The sequence below is a fragment of the Pan paniscus genome, chromosome 7 (genome assembly GCF_029289425.2).
Source record: "Pan paniscus chromosome 7, NHGRI_mPanPan1-v2.0_pri, whole genome shotgun sequence".
NCBI lineage: Eukaryota > Metazoa > Chordata > Mammalia > Primates > Hominidae > Pan > Pan paniscus.
This window is the reverse complement of record NC_073256.2, coordinates 102,488,368-102,505,703: the sequence shown is the minus strand read 5'-3', so window position 1 is coordinate 102,505,703 and position 17,336 is coordinate 102,488,368. Positions and strand designations below refer to the sequence as shown.

Sequence of the window (17,336 nt, the reverse complement as noted above, 5' to 3'; positions counted from 1 at the left end):
GTGACTAGCAGAGGTCCACCTGACCCCCGTAAGCTGCTGAACAAGAAGGGCTGCCAGAAATGTCCCCCTAGGGAATTTGGTGGAGACGAAGACCCGCTCACTGGACAAGGGTTCCTCCCAGGAGACGCCCGAGCGGAAGAAACGGGCTGTGAGCCACGCCCTTTCACCCTCCGCTACCCCGCCCTGGGCTGGTGAAGGTGCGCGTAAGGATGAGGACTACTGAGCCCTGAAGAAATAAATCCTTCCCCTTTGACCCCAAGGAGGATTGCCTGTGAGGATCTTCAACGAGTCTACCCGTGTCTAGACACGGGAGCAGGTCTGTCCGGCACAGCACCTCCCTCAAGGAGGAGAAGAGTGAGGAGAAAGGAAACTCAAGTCTGACCATTCTGTCCTGGGAGAGAAGAGGAGGATCTCATCTCTCATCTGTCCAAGCAAGGCAAGGAGACTTTCTCTCATCTTTCCAAGCAAGGCAAGGAGACTTTGTATAATTAGGAAACAAAAAGAATTTAGAAGGAATGAAAGCAGCCCGTAAGGTGCATTCCTAAGGACTGCCCATTGAAACTGACACAATTGCCCTTGTTTGATGAGAGGAATGAGCAGAGCACTGAGGTGGTGAACAGGGATCTAGTGAGACTTTCCCAGCATGTTTCTACCAAAGCTTTCTCTAAGCTTCTCGGAACACTCTCCTAATAAGCAGATGTTTGGCCCTTCAGAAAGTCAACAAGCAAAATGCCTTGAGTGTCCCAAAACACTGATGCCATGATGTTGGCTCCTGACTGGCCTCCTTTTCCTTTGACTGGACCACTGCCACCTCTCGGTAGCCGTCGCTTTGATGATGCTTTGCCTTCGAGGTCATATTGGTAAAGCCATGTTCCAACTTCCGGTTACAATTTGTCAGAGGGATGCGTCAGGATCGTGATCCCTCCTGTTTAAAATTTCCACTGATAGCTCTCGTCGTAACTGCAGCTGATCTGGGCACAGTGGTTTTCACAGCCACTGCAGGATTCATCTCCCACATCTTCTCACCTCTTCTTGAAACAAGCTATACATTCGTAAAGAGTTCATTTCTTTGGGGTAGTGTCCTTAGAAGCTTTTGTGGAAACATCTATGATTTCTTCATTCTTCCACCCAAGCTTCACCAGAAATTTGATGTTTGCTCTTGCTGCAATTTTCGTGGAATTCATGTTGCTCTGATAGGAGTCCTTTTCAGTGGATGTCTCATCCTTCTCAGTGCCTCAAACTCGATCTAGTTCAGAAAGGTTATAAGAAGTTCGGACAAGTTTATTTGAGTGCAAACTAGTGGAAACCCATGCATAGTTTCTTCACCATGTGCATTTTCTATGAACCTTTTGAAGAACCCCTGTGTTGAACATTGCCCAAGTCGTGGGAGAGAAGTGGGTGCGGTCCACTTCCTGTCCTCAATTTGCCGGCAGCGGAGGAGTGCAGAGAGCAGGGAAACGCAACCCCAGAGAGATCCTGCCCTGCAGCATGCAGCAGACTGCTGGCCCAGTCCTGGCTCCATGGGGTGCTGTGTGGGCCCAAGCAAGTTGACCAAACTCCCTGACGCTGAAATGAATCCTAGGTGGCCCAATTCCAGTAGCCATTATAGGACTGCCCTGCAGGGACAGTTAATTAACTCAGGAAAAGCAACCTAGCTCCAAGGTTAGCAACCAGGAGTTCCAGTTGATTCCATTAGTGCACCCCTTGAGGCATTCCCAAGCTGGAGTCTGGTGGAAGATGAGGCTCAGTGTGATTGGATGGAAGCACCAACCAATCAAGGAGAAGTCCCACCCACTCTGCCCTGTGCGTCTATAAAGGCGACGGGTGGCGGCCGCGGCACTCATTGAAGCCGCCAGTTGGGAGAGGAGCAGAGCCAGGCCGGTGCTCCCGAAGGCAGCAAGATGTTGCGAGCCACAGCTCCCTGCTGGTTCCCACCTGGATACCCAGAAGCTAAGAAGGTGGCCGAGGAGGCGGCCCTGGAGGCAAGAAGTCGCCAGTTGGGAGCGGAGCAGAGCCAGGCCGGTGCTCCCGAAGGCAGCAAGATGTTGCGAGCCACAGCTCCCTGCTGGTTCCCACCTGGATACCCAGAAGCTAAGAAGGTGGCCGAGGAGGCGGCCCTGGAGGCAAGAAGCCGCCAGTTGGGAGCGGAGCAGAGCCAGGCCGGTGCTCCCGAAGGCAGCAAGATGTTGCGAGCCACAGCTCCCTGCTGGTTCCCACCTGGATACCCAGAAGCTAAGAAGGTGGCCGAGGAGGCGGCCCTCGAGGCTCCAGAATTCCCCCTGCCCTCTCATCAGCCTGCCCAGAGCTTCGGGCTCCGGGTGCCCCAGATGCACAACCAGGCCTCCGCATTTGTGGACATCCAGGCGGAGCCCCAGAACAGGGGTCCGGCGGTGCCCCCAGCGTGTCCCAAGGTGGTGACGGAGGCGTGCTACTTCCCTGCACAGAGGGGATCGGCCTGCTGCTTGCCAGCCGCCCCAAGGCTGACAGAGAGGCCCTCGGGAGTCCGCATCTCAGCCCCCAGGAAGAGGAAGACGATCGCCCAGTCTTCCAGCCCTTGCTTGGTCACAGGTTGCACAGATGCCAAGAGAACCCGCGTGGCCAGCAGCAGCCAACGCTCCAGTGGCTCCAAGGTCGGCAGACAGCCAGGGAAGACGCGCAACAGGTCAGGGATGGCATGCAAGACCACCACCACCATCAGCTCTAAGCGAATCGTCCGTCGTCCATCCTTACCGAGTTTGAAGAAACCTATTGTCCTCCGAAGGTCTGGGTGCCAAGTCCCCACCGTCCTCCGCCGAGGCTATCTCCAACTGTTCACCGAAGAGTGTCTCAAGTTCTGCGCCTCCAAGCAGGAGGCCGAGGAGAAGGCGCTGAACGAGGAGAAGGTGGCCTACGACTGCAGCCCCAACAAGAACAGGTACCTGAACGTGGTCCTGAACACCCTCAAGAGACTGAAGGGCCTGACCCCCAGCTCCATGCCGGGCCTCAGCAGGGCCGCCCTGTACAGCCGCCTCCAGGAGTTCCTGCTCAGCCAGGACCAGCTCGAGGAGAACGGCTACCCCTTCCCGCACCCCGAGCGGCCCGGAGGCGCCGTCCTCTTCACTGGCCAGGGGAAGGGGCCCGGCGACTCCTCCTGCAGGGTCTGCTGCCGTTGTGGCACCGAGTACCTGGTGTCCTCCTCGGGCCGCTGTGTACGCGACCAGTTGTGTTATTATCACTGGGGGCGGGTCCGCTCGAGCCAGGTGGCTGGAGGCCGGGTTAGCCAGTACACCTGCTGTGCAGCTGCTCCTGGCTCTGTGGGCTGCCAGGTGGCAAAGCAGCACGTGCGGGACGGCCGCAAGGACAGCCTCGATGGCTTCGTGGAGACCTTCAAGAAAGAGTTGTCCAGAGACGCTTATCCAGGAATCTACGCCTTGGACTGTGAGATGTGCTACACCACGCATGGCCTAGAGCTGACCCGCGTCACCGTGGTGGACGCCGACATGCGAGTGGTGTACGACACCTTCGTCAAGCCCGACAACGAGATCGTGGACTACAACACCAGGTTTTCCGGAGTCACCGAGGCCGACGTCGCCAAGACGAGCATCACCTTGCCCCAAGTGCAAGCCATCCTGCTGAGCTTTTTCAGCGCCCAAACCATCCTCATCGGGCACAGCCTGGAGAGCGATCTGCTGGCCCTGAAGCTCATCCACAGCACCGTGGTGGACACGGCCGTGCTCTTCCCGCACTACCTGGGTTTCCCCTACAAGCGTTCCCTCAGGAATCTCGCGGCCGACTACCTGGGACAGATCATCCAGGACAGCCAGGACGGCCACAACTCCAGCGAGGACGCAAACGCCTGCCTGCAGCTGGTGATGTGGAAGGTCCGACAGCGCGCCCAGATCCAGCCACGCCACCGGTCCGCCTCTCCCGCCGCCCTGGCCTGTCCTTGGCCCCAGGCCCCTTCCACAACCGCCATCAGTCCTGAGAGCTCACCCTGTCCACCTCGCCGCAAGGCCAAAGAAACCGGAGCAGTCGACGGCAGGAGAGGGCAAAAAGCCAAGAGTAACCCCAACCGGCCACTCCCAGTCCCCCGGAATCCCTGCCGCGGACCCTCGGGCCTGTCCCCATCCCTCTGCCCTTCCCAGACCTCTGTCCTTCCACTAATCGCCTCCCGCAGCACCGAGCCGCCACTCCCAGTCCCCCGAGTCCCTGCCGCGCCCCCTCGCGCCTGTCCACATCCCTCTGCCCATCCGAGACCTCTGTCCTTACACCACTAGCCACCCCACGTGGGACTTCCATGGCCTCTGAGTACAAGGCCAGCCCCCCGGCCCACCAGCTTTCTGAATGTGTGCTTACCTGTTTTTCTCGAGAGGCACCACAGTGAGGTGGGTGAAGCACTTAGGCTCTGGAGTTAGATATCTGGGTTCAAGGCCAAATTCCACCACTTACTAGGTTTCTAATATTGCACAGATAATGTCTTTGCGCTTCTACCTTTTGATCTTTAAAGTGTGATCAAAAGAGACTTAGACTCCCACATCATAATCATGGGAAACTTTAACAGCCCTCTGTAAACATTAGACAGACCAACGAGACAGAAATCTAAAAAGGATATCCAGGAATTGAACTCAGCTCTGCACCAAGCGGACCTAGGAGACATCTACAGAACGCTCCACCCCAAATCCACAGAATATACATGCTTCTCAGCACCACATCACACTTATTTCCACATTGACCACTTAGTTGGAAGTAAAGCACTCCTCAGTAAATGTAAAATAACAGAAATTACTACAAACGGTCTCTCAGACCACATTGCAATCAAAGTAGACCTCAGGATAAAGAAACTCACTCAAAACCGCTCAACTGCATGGAATCCGGACAACCTGCACCTGAATGAGTACTGGGTACATAACGAAATGAAGGCAGAAAGAAAGATATTCTCTGAAACCAATGAAAACAAAGGCACAACATACCAGAATCTCTGCGTCACATTTAAAGCAGTGTGTAGAGGGAAATTTATAGCACTAATTGCCCACGAGAGAAAGCAGGAAAAATCAAAAATGCATACCCTAACATCACCATTAAAAGAATGAGAGAAGCAAGAGCAAACACATTCAAAAACTAGCAGAAGGCAAGAAATAACTAAGATCCGAGCAGAACTGATGGAGATAGAGACACAATAAACCCTTCAACAAATCAATGAATCCAGGAGCGGGTTTTTTGCAGTGATCAACAAAATTGATAGAGCACTAGCAAGACTAAGAAAGAAGAAAAGAAAGAAGAATCAAACAGATGCAGTAAAAAATGATAAAGGGGATATCACCACCGATCCCACAGAAATACAAACTACCATCAGACAATACTATCAGCACCTCTAAGCTAATGAACTAGAAAATCTAGAAGAAATGGATAAATTCCTGGACGCATACAACCTCCCCAGAGTAAACCAGGAAGAAGTTGAATGCCTGAGTAGACCACTAACAGGCTCTGAAATTGAGGCAATAATTAACAGCCTATCAAGCAATAAAACTCCAGGACCAGACGGATTCACAGCCGAATTCTACCAGAAGGACAAGGAGGAGCTGGTACCATGCCTTCTGAAACTATTCCAATCAACAGAAAAAGAGGGAATCCTCCCTCACTCATTTCATGAGGCCGGCATCATCCTGATCCCAAAGCCTGAGAGAGACACAACCCAAAAGGAGATTTTTAGGCCTATGACCCTGAGGAACATCGATGGGAAAATCCTCCATAAAATACTGGAAAACCGAATCCAGCAGCACATCAAAGAGCTTATCCATCATGATGAAGTGGGCTTCATCCCTGACATGCAAGGCTGGTCCAACATATGCAAAACAATAAACATAATCCAGCGTATAATCAGGACCAAAGACAGAAACCACGTGATTATCTCAACAGATGCAGAAAAGGCCTTCGACAAAATTCAACAGCCCTTCATGCCAAAAACTCTCAATAATTTAGGTATTGATGGGACATCTCCCAAAATAATACGGGCTATTTAGGGCAAACCCACAGCCAATATCATACTGAATGGGCAAAAAGTGGAAGCATTCCCTTTGCAAACTGCCACAAGACAGGGATGCCCTCTCTCACCACTCCTATTCAACATAGTGTTGGAACTTCTGCCCAGGGCAATCAGGCAGGAGAAAGAAATAAAGAGAAATCAATTAGGAAAAGAGGAAGTCAAATTGTCCCTGTTTGCAGATGACATGATTGAATATTTAGAAAACCCCATCGTCTCAGTCCAAAATCTCCTTAAGCTGATAAGCAACTTCAGCAAAGTCTCAGGATACAAAATCGAGGTGCAAAAATCACAAGCATTCTTATACACCAATAAGAGGCAAACAGAGAGCCAAATCATGAGTGAGCTCCCATTCACAATTGCTTCAAAGAGAATAAAATGCCTAGGAATCCAACTAACAAGGGATGTGAAGGACCTCTTCAAGGAGAACTACAAAGCATTGCTCCACGAACTAAAAGAGGAGACAAACAAATGGAAGAATATTCCACCATCACGGATTGGAAGAATCAATATCGTGAAAATGGCCATACTGCCCAAGGTAAATTATAGATTCAATGCCATCCCCATCAAACTACCAATGACTTTCTTCACAGAACTGGAAAAAACTGCTTTAAAGCTCATATGGAACCACAAAACGGCCCCCACTGCCAACATAATCCTAAGCCAAAAGAACAAAGATGGAGGCATCAAGCTGTCCGACTTCAAGCTACAGTAGAAGGCTACAGTAACCAAAGAGCATGCTATCGGTTGCCGTTTTGGTTACCGTAGACCAATGGAACAGAATAGAGCCCTCAGAAATAATACGACACATCTACAACCATCTGATCTTTGACAAACCTGACAAAAACAAGAAATGGGGAAAGGATTCCCTATTTAAAAAATGGTGCTGGGAAAACAGGCTAGCCATATGTCGAAAGCTGAAATCGGATCCCTTCCTTACACCTTGTACAAAAATTAATTCAAGACAGATGAAAGACTTAAATGTTAGATCTTAAACCATACAAACCCTAGGAGAAAACCCAGCCAATACCATTGAGGACAAAGGCATGGGCAAGGACCTCATGTCTAAAACGCCAAAAGCAATGGCAACGAAAGCCAACATTGACAAACAGCATCTAATTACACTAAAGACGTTCTGCATAGCTAAAGAAACTCCCATGAGAGTGAACAGGCATCCTGCAGAAAGGGAGAAAATTTTTGCAATCTACTCATCTGACAAAAGGCTAATATCCAGAATCTACTAAGACCTCAAACAGAGTTACAAGAAAAACCAAACAAGCCCATCAACAAGTGGGGGAAGGATATGAAGAGACACTTCTCAAAAGAAGACATTTATGCAGCCAACAGACACATGAAAAAATGCTCATCAAAACTGGCCATCAGAGAAATGCAAATCAAATCCACAATGAGATATCATCTCACACCAGTTAGAATAGCGATCATTAAAAAGTCAGGAAACAACAGGTGCTGGAGAGGTAGTGGACAAATAGGAACACTTTTACACTGTTGGTGGGACTGTAAACTAGTTCAACGGTAGTGGAAGATAGTGTGGCGAATCCTCAAGGATCTCGAAATAGAAATACCGTTTGACCCAGCCATCCCATTGCTGGGTATATATACCCATAGGATTAGAAATCATGCTGCTAAAAGGACACACGCAGACGTATGTTTATTGCGGCACCATTCACAGTAGCAAAGACTTGGAACCAACCCAGATGTCCATCAATGATAGACTGGATTAAGAAAATGTGGCACAAATACACCATGGAATACTATGCAGCCATGAAAAAGCATGAGTTCATCCCCTTTGGAGGGACACGGATGAAGCTGGAAACCATCATTCTTAGCAAACTATCGCAAGGACAAAAAAAGCAAACACCGCATGTTCTCATTCATAGGTGGGAATTGAAGTATGAGAACGCTTGGACACAGAAAGGGGAACATCACACACCGGGGCCTGTCATGGGCGGGGGGAGGGGGAGGGATAGCATTAAGAGATATACCTAATGTAAATGACTAGTGAATGGGTGCAACACACCAACCAGGTGAATCTTGGAAGGCAAAAGCTACTGAATTTAGCGAATTTGTGGAGGCATTCCCAGAAATCAGCCAGGTGAAGTATCACACAACCGAAGACTGCACAACTCCTCTAAGGCAGCACGATGCGGCAAACCCAGACGGCCACTCTTCTCACCCCTCCTCCGTTGGCTGTTCTGGGTAACGAGGTTCAAAAGTCACCTAGGCAACTGCCAAAATAGCTGAAATGGAGTAAGGGCTTCAGGCTGGTGACTAGCAGAGGTCCACCTGACCCCCGTAAGCTGCTGAACAAGAAGGGCTGCCAGAAATGTCCCCCTAGGGAATTTGGTGGAGACGAAGACCCGCTCACTGGACAAGGGTTCCTCCCAGGAGACGCCCGAGCGGAAGAAACGGGCTGTGAGCCACGCCCTTTCACCCTCCGCTACCCCGCCCTGGGCTGGTGAAGGTGCGCGTAAGGATGAGGACTACTGAGCCCTGAAGAAATAAATCCTTCCCCTTTGACCCCAAGGAGGATTGCCTGTGAGGATCTTCAACGAGTCTACCCGTGTCTAGACACGGGAGCAGGTCTGTCCGGCACAGCACCTCCCTCAAGGAGGAGAAGAGTGAGGAGAAAGGAAACTCAAGTCTGACCATTCTGTCCTGGGAGAGAAGAGGAGGATCTCATCTCTCATCTGTCCAAGCAAGGCAAGGAGACTTTCTCTCATCTTTCCAAGCAAGGCAAGGAGACTTTGTATAATTAGGAAACAAAAAGAATTTAGAAGGAATGAAAGCAGCCCGTAAGGTGCATTCCTAAGGACTGCCCATTGAAACTGACACAATTGCCCTTGTTTGATGAGAGGAATGAGCAGAGCACTGAGGTGGTGAACAGGGATCTAGTGAGACTTTCCCAGCATGTTTCTACCAAAGCTTTCTCTAAGCTTCTCGGAACACTCTCCTAATAAGCAGATGTTTGGCCCTTCAGAAAGTCAACAAGCAAAATGCCTTGAGTGTCCCAAAACACTGATGCCATGATGTTGGCTCCTGACTGGCCTCCTTTTCCTTTGACTGGACCACTGCCACCTCTCGGTAGCCGTCGCTTTGATGATGCTTTGCCTTCGAGGTCATATTGGTAAAGCCATGTTCCAACTTCCGGTTACAATTTGTCAGAGGGATGCGTCAGGATCGTGATCCCTCCTGTTTAAAATTTCCACTGATAGCTCTCGTCGTAACTGCAGCTGATCTGGGCACAGTGGTTTTCACAGCCACTGCAGGATTCATCTCCCACATCTTCTCACCTCTTCTTGAAACAAGCTATACATTCGTAAAGAGTTCATTTCTTTGGGGTAGTGTCCTTAGAAGCTTTTGTGAAAACATCAATGATTTCTTCATTCTTCCACCCAAGCTTCACCAGAAATTTGATGTTTGCTCTTGCTGCAATTTTCGTGGAATTCATGTTGCTCTGATAGGAGTCCTTTTCAGTGGATGTCTCATCCTTCTCAGTGCCTCAAACTCGATCTAGTTCAGAAAGGTTATAAGAAGTTCGGACAAGTTTATTTGAGTGCAAACCAGTGGAAACCCATGCATAGTTTCTTCACCATGTGCATTTTCTATGAACCTTTTGAAGAACCCCTGTGTTGAACATTGCCCAAGTCGTGGGAGAGAAGTGGGTGCGGTCCACTTCCTGTCCTCAATTTGCCCGCAGCGGAGGAGTGCAGAGAGCAGGGAAACGCAACCCCAGAGAGATCCTGCCCTGCAGCATGCAGCAGACTGCTGGCCCAGTCCTGGCTCCATGGGGTGCTGTGTGGGCCCAAGCAAGTTGACCAAACTCCCTGACGCTGAAATGAATCCTAGGTGGCCCAATTCCAGTAGCCATTATGGGACTGCCCTGCAGGGACAGTTAATTAACTCAGGAAAAGCAACCTAGCTCCAAGGTTAGCAACCAGGAGTTCCAGTTGATTCCATTAGTGCACCCCTTGAGGCATTCCCAAGCTGGAGTCTGGTGGAAGATGAGGCTCAGTGTGATTGGATGGAAGCACCAACCTATCAAGGAGAAGTCCCACCCACTCTGCCCTGTGCGTCTATAAAGGCGACGGGTGGCGGCCGCGGCACTCATTGAAGCCGCCAGTTGGGAGAGGAGCAGAGCCAGGCCGGTGCTCCCGAAGGCAGCAAGATGTTGCGAGCCACAGCTCCCTGCTGGTTCCCACCTGGATACCCAGAAGCTAAGAAGGTGGCCGAGGAGGCGGCCCTGGAGGCAAGAAGCCGCCAGTTGGGAGCGGAGCAGAGCCAGGCCGGTGCTCCCGAAGGCAGCAAGATGTTGCGAGCCACAGCTCCCTGCTGGTTCCCACCTGGATACCCAGAAGCTAAGAAGGTGGCCGAGGAGGCGGCCCTGGAGGCAAGAAGCCGCCAGTTGGGAGCGGAGCAGAGCCAGGCCGGTGCTCCCGAAGGCAGCAAGATGTTGCGAGCCACAGCTCCCTGCTGGTTCCCACCTGGATACCCAGAAGCTAAGAAGGTGGCTGAGGAGGCGGCCCTCGAGGCTCCAGAATTCCCCCTGCCCTCTCATCAGCCTGCCCAGAGCTTCGGGCTCCGGGTGCCCCAGATGCACAACCAGGCCTCCGCATTTGTGGACATCCAGGCGGAGCCCCAGAACAGGGGTCCGGCGGTGCCCCCAGCGTGTCCCAAGGTGGTGACGGAGGCGTGCTACTTCCCTGCACAGAGGGGATCGGCCTGCTGCTTGCCAGCCGCCCCAAGGCTGACAGAGAGGCCCTCGGGAGTCCGCATCTCAGCCCCCAGGAAGAGGAAGACGATCGCCCAGTCTTCCAGCCCTTGCTTGGTCACAGGTTGCACAGATGCCAAGAGAACCCGCGTGGCCAGCAGCAGCCAACGCTCCAGTGGCTCCAAGGTCGGCAGACAGCCAGGGAAGACGCGCAACAGGTCAGGGATGGCATGCAAGACCACCACCACCATCAGCTCTAAGCGAATCGTCCGTCGTCCATCCTTACCGAGTTTGAAGAAACCTATTGTCCTCCGAAGGTCTGGGTGCCAAGTCCCCACCGTCCTCCGCCGAGGCTATCTCCAACTGTTCACCGAAGAGTGTCTCAAGTTCTGCGCCTCCAAGCAGGAGGCCGAGGAGAAGGCGCTGAACGAGGAGAAGGTGGCCTACGACTGCAGCCCCAACAAGAACAGGTACCTGAACGTGGTCCTGAACACCCTCAAGAGACTGAAGGGCCTGACCCCCAGCTCCATGCCGGGCCTCAGCAGGGCCGCCCTGTACAGCCGCCTCCAGGAGTTCCTGCTCAGCCAGGACCAGCTCGAGGAGAACGGCTACCCCTTCCCGCACCCCGAGCGGCCCGGAGGCGCCGTCCTCTTCACTGGCCAGGGGAAGGGGCCCGGCGACTCCTCCTGCAGGGTCTGCTGCCGTTGTGGCACCGAGTACCTGGTGTCCTCCTCGGGCCGCTGTGTACGCGACCAGTTGTGTTATTATCACTGGGGGCGGGTCCGCTCGAGCCAGGTGGCTGGAGGCCGGGTTAGCCAGTACACCTGCTGTGCAGCTGCTCCTGGCTCTGTGGGCTGCCAGGTGGCAAAGCAGCACGTGCGGGACGGCCGCAAGGACAGCCTCGATGGCTTCGTGGAGACCTTCAAGAAAGAGTTGTCCAGAGACGCTTATCCAGGAATCTACGCCTTGGACTGTGAGATGTGCTACACCACGCATGGCCTAGAGCTGACCCGCGTCACCGTGGTGGACGCCGACATGCGAGTGGTGTACGACACCTTCGTCAAGCCCGACAACGAGATCGTGGACTACAACACCAGGTTTTCCGGAGTCACCGAGGCCGACGTCGCCAAGACGAGCATCACCTTGCCCCAAGTGCAAGCCATCCTGCTGAGCTTTTTCAGCGCCCAAACCATCCTCATCGGGCACAGCCTGGAGAGCGATCTGCTGGCCCTGAAGCTCATCCACAGCACCGTGGTGGACACGGCCGTGCTCTTCCCGCACTACCTGGGTTTCCCCTACAAGCGTTCCCTCAGGAATCTCGCGGCCGACTACCTGGGACAGATCATCCAGGACAGCCAGGACGGCCACAACTCCAGCGAGGACGCAAACGCCTGCCTGCAGCTGGTGATGTGGAAGGTCCGACAGCGCGCCCAGATCCAGCCACGCCACCGGTCCGCCTCTCCCGCCGCCCTGGCCTGTCCTTGGCCCCAGGCCCCTTCCACAACCGCCATCAGTCCCGAGAGCTCACCCTGTCCACCTCGCCGCAAGGCCAAAGAAACCGGAGCAGTCGACGGCAGGAGAGGGCAAAAAGCCAAGAGTAACCCCAACCGGCCACTCCCAGTCCCCCGGAATCCCTGCCGCGGACCCTCGGGCCTGTCCCCATCCCTCTGCCCTTCCCAGACCTCTGGCCTTCCACTAATCGCCTCCCGCAGCACCGAGCCGCCACTCCCAGTCCCCCGAGTCCCTGCCGCGCCCCCTCGCGCCTGTCCACATCCCTCTGCCCATCCGAGACCTCTGTCCTTACACCACTAGCCACCCCACGTGGGACTTCCATGGCCTCTGAGTACAAGGCCAGCCCCCCGGCCCACCAGCTTTCTGAATGTGTGCTTACCTGTTTTTCTCGAGAGGCACCACAGTGAGGTGGGTGAAGCACTTAGGCTCTGGAGTTAGATATCTGGGTTCAAGGCCAAATTCCACCACTTACTAGGTTTCTAATATTGCACAGATAATGTCTTTGCGCTTCTACCTTTTGATCTTTAAAGTGTGATCAAAAGAGACTTAGACTCCCACATCATAATCATGGGAAACTTTAGCAGCCCTCTGTAAACATTAGACAGACCAACGAGACAGAAATCTAAAAAGGATATCCAGGAATTGAACTCAGCTCTGCACCAAGCGGACCTAGGAGACATCTACAGAACGCTCCACACCAAATCGACAGAATATACATGCTTCTCAGCACCACATCACACTTATTTCCACATTGACCACATAGTTGGAAGTAAAGCACTCCTCAGTAAATGTAAAATAACAGAAATTACTGCAAACGGTCTCTCAGACCACATTGCAATCAAAGTAGACCTCAGGATAAAGAAACTCACTCAAAACCGCTCAACTGCATGGAAACCGGACACCCTGCTCCTTAATGAGTACTGGGTACATAACGAAATGAAGGGAGAAAGAAAGATATTTTCTGAAACCAATGAAAACAAAGGCACAACATACCAGAATCTCTGCGTCACATTTAAAGCAGTGTGTAGAGGGAAATTTATAGCACTAATTGCCCACGAGAGAAAGCAGGAAAAATCAAAAATGCATACCCTAACATCACCATTAAAAGAATGAGAGAAGCAAGAGCAAACACATTCAAAAACTAGCAGAAGGCAAGAAATAACTAAGATCCGAGCAGAACTGATGGAGATAGAGACACAATAAACCCTTCAACAAATCAATGATTCCAGGAGCGGGTTTTTTGCAGTGATCAACAAAATTGATAGAGCACTAGCAAGACTAAGAAAGAAGAAAAGAAAGAAGAATCAAACAGATGCAGTAAAAAATGATAAAGGGGATATCACCACCGATCCCACAGAAATACAAACTACCATCAGACAATACTATCAGCACCTCTAAGCTAATGAACTAGAAAATCTAGAAGAAATGGATAAATTCCTGGACGCATACAACCTCCCCAGAGTAAACCAGGAAGAAGTTGAATGCCTGAGTAGACCACTAACAGGCTCTGAAATTGAGGCAATAATTAACAGCCTATCAAGCAATAAAACTCCAGGACCAGACGGATTCACAGCCGAATTCTACCAGAAGGACAAGGAGGAGCTGGTACCATGCCTTCTGAAACTATTCCAATCAACAGAAAAAGAGGGAATCCTCCCTCACTCATTTCATGAGGCCGGCATCATCCTGATCCCAAAGCCTGAGAGAGACACAACCCAAAAAGAGAATTTTAGGCCTATGTCCCTGAGGAACATCGATGGGAAAATCCTCCATAAAATACTGGAAAACCGAATCCAGCATCACATCAAAGAGCTTATCCATCATGATGAAGTGGGCTTCATCCCTGACATGCAAGGCTGGTCCAACATATGCAAAACAATAAACATAATCCAGCGTATAATCAGGACCAAAGACAGAAACCACGTGATTATCTCAACAGATGCAGAAAAGGCCTTCGACAAAATTCAACAGCCCTTCATGCCAAAAACTCTCAATAAATTAGGTATTGATGGGACATCTCCCAAAATAATACGGGCTATTTAGGGCAAACCCACAGCCAATATCATACTGAATGGGCAAAAAGTGGAAGCATTCCCTTTGCAAACTGCCACAAGACAGGGATGCCCTCTCTCACCACTCCTATTCAACATAGTGTTGGAACTTCTGCCCAGGGCAATCAGGCAGGAGAAAGAAATAAAGAGAAATCAATTAGGAAAAGAGGAAGTCAAATTGTCCCTGTTTGCAGATGACATGATTGAATATTTAGAAAACCCCATCGTCTCAGTCCAAAATCTCCTTAAGCTGATAAGCAACTTCAGCAAAGTCTCAGGATACAAAATCGAGGTGCAAAAATCACAAGCATTCTTATACACCAATAAGAGGCAAACAGAGAGCCAAATCATGAGTGAGCTCCCATTCACAATTGCTTCAAAGAGAATAAAATGCCTAGGAATCCAACTAACAAGGGATGTGAAGGACCTCTTCAAGGAGAACTACAAAGCATTGCTCCACGAACTAAAAGAGGAGACAAACAAATGGAAGAATATTCCACCATCACGGATTGGAAGAATCAATATCGTGAAAATGGCCATACTGCCCAAGGTAAATTATAGATTCAATGCCATCCCCATCAAACTACCAATGACTTTCTTCACAGAACTGGAAAAAACTGCTTTAAAGCTCATATGGAACCACAAAACGGCCCCCACTGCCAACATAATCCTAAGCCAAAAGAACAAAGATGGAGGCATCAAGCTGTCCGACTTCAAGCTACAGTAGAAGGCTACAGTAACCAAAGAGCATGCTATCGGTTGCCGTTTTGGTTACCGTAGACCAATGGAACAGAATAGAGCCCTCAGAAATAATACGACACATCTACAACCATCTGATCTTTGACAAACCTGACAAAAACAAGAAATGGGGAAAGGATTCCCTATTTAAAAAAATGGTGCTGGGAAAACAGGCTAGCCATATGTCGAAAGCTGAAATCGGATCCCTTCCTTACACCTTGTACAAAAATTAATTCAAGACAGATGAAAGACTTAAATGTTAGATCTTAAACCATACAAACCCTAGGAGAAAACCCAGCCAATACCATTGAGGACAAAGGCATGGGCAAGGACCTCATGTCTAAAACGCCAAAAGCAATGGCAACGAAAGCCAACATTGACAAACAGCATCTAATTACACTAAAGACGTTCTGCATAGCTAAAGAAACTCCCATGAGAGTGAACAGGCATCCTGCAGAAAGGGAGAACATTTTTGCAATCTACTCATCTGACAAAAGGCTAATATCCAGAATCTACTAAGACCTCAAACAGAGTTACAAGAAAAACCAAACAAGCCCATCAACAAGTGGGGGAAGGATATGAAGAGACACTTCTCAAAAGAAGACATTTATGCAGCCAACAGACACATGAAAAAATGCTCATCAAAACTGGCCATCAGAGAAATGCAAATCAAATCCGCAATGAGATATCATCTCACACCAGTTAGAATAGCGATCATTAAAAAGTCAGGAAACAACAGGTGCTGGAGAGGTAGTGGACAAATAGGAACACTTTTACACTGTTGGTGGGACTGTAAACTAGTTCAACGGTAGTGGAAGATAGTGTGGCGAATCCTCAAGGATCTCGAAATAGAAATACCGTTTGACCCAGCCATCCCATTGCTGGGTATATATACCCATAGGATTAGAAATCATGCTGCTAAAAGGACACACGCAGACGTATGTTTATTGCGGCACCATTCACAGTAGCAAAGACTTGGAACCAACCCAGATGTCCATCAATGATAGACTGGATTAAGAAAATGTGGCACAAATACACCATGGAATACTATGCAGCCATGAAAAAGCATGAGTTCATCCCCTTTGGAGGGACACGGATGAAGCTGGAAACCATCATTCTTAGCAAACTATCGCAAGGACAAAAAAAGCAAACACCGCATGTTCTCATTCATAGGTGGGAATTGAAGTATGAGAACGCTTGGACACAGAAAGGGGAACATCACACACCGGGGCCTGTCATGGGCGGGGGGAGGGGGAGGGATAGCATTAAGAGATATACCTAATGTAAATGACTAGTGAATGGGTGCAACACACCAACCAGGTGAATCTTGGAAGGCAAAAGCTACTGAATTTAGCGAATTTGTGGAGGCATTCCCAGAAATCAGCCAGGTGAAGTATCACACAACCGAAGACTGCACAACTCCTGTAAGGCAGCACGATGCGGCAAACCCAGACGGCCACTCTTCTCACCCCTCCTCCGTTGGCTGTTCTGGGTAACGAGGTTCAAAAGTCACCTAGGCAACTGCCAAAATAGCTGAAATGGAGTAAGGGCTTCAGGCTGGTGACTAGCAGAGGTCCACCTGACCCCCGTAAGCTGCTGAACAAGAAGGGCTGCCAGAAATGTCCCCCTAGGGAATTTGGTGGAGACGAAGACCCGCTCACTGGACAAGGGTTCCTCCCAGGAGACGCCCGAGCGGAAGAAACGGGCTGTGAGCCACGCCCTTTCACCCTCCGCTACCCCGCCCTGGGCTGGTGAAGGTGCGCGTAAGGATGAGGACTACTGAGCCCTGAAGAAATAAATCCTTCCCCTTTGACCCCAAGGAGGATTGCCTGTGAGGATCTTCAACGAGTCTACCCGTGTCTAGACACGGGAGCAGGTCTGTCCGGCACAGCACCTCCCTCAAGGAGGAGAAGAGTGAGGAGAAAGGAAACTCAAGTCTGACCATTCTGTCCTGGGAGAGAAGAGGAGGATCTCATCTCTCATCTGTCCAAGCAAGGCAAGGAGACTTTCTCTCATCTTTCCAAGCAAGGCAAGGAGACTTTGTATAATTAGGAAACAAAAAGAATTTAGAAGGAATGAAAGCAGCCCGTAAGGTGCATTCCTAAGGACTGCCCATTGAAACTGACACAATTGCCCTTGTTTGATGAGAGGAATGAGCAGAGCACTGAGGTGGTGAACAGGGATCTAGTGAGACTTTCCCAGCATGTTTCTACCAAAGCTTTCTCTAAGCTTCTCGGAACACTCTCCTAATAAGCAGATGTTTGGCCCTTCAGAAAGTCAACAAGCA

The 17,336-nt window shown here is 50.5% G+C and overlaps 2 protein-coding genes across 2 annotated transcripts; both read left to right on the top strand.

Moving 5' to 3' along the window:
* The first annotated feature begins 1,901 nt into the window (after window positions 1-1,901).
* LOC134730937 (exonuclease GOR-like) lies at window positions 1,902-4,256 on the top strand. The gene has a single exon (XM_063606612.1). It carries the CDS (start codon window positions 1,902-1,904, stop codon window positions 4,254-4,256), a length of 2,355 nt encoding a protein of 784 aa, XP_063462682.1.
* A 5,949-nt stretch (window positions 4,257-10,205) lies between these two features.
* LOC134730936 (putative exonuclease GOR) lies at window positions 10,206-12,224 on the top strand (the record flags this gene model as incomplete). The annotated part of the gene is made up of 1 exon (XM_063606611.1): window positions 10,206-12,224. A coding segment is annotated over exon 1 (2,019 nt), but the record flags the coding sequence as incomplete, so codon positions are not given.
* Window positions 12,225-17,336: the final 5,112 nt, after the last annotated feature.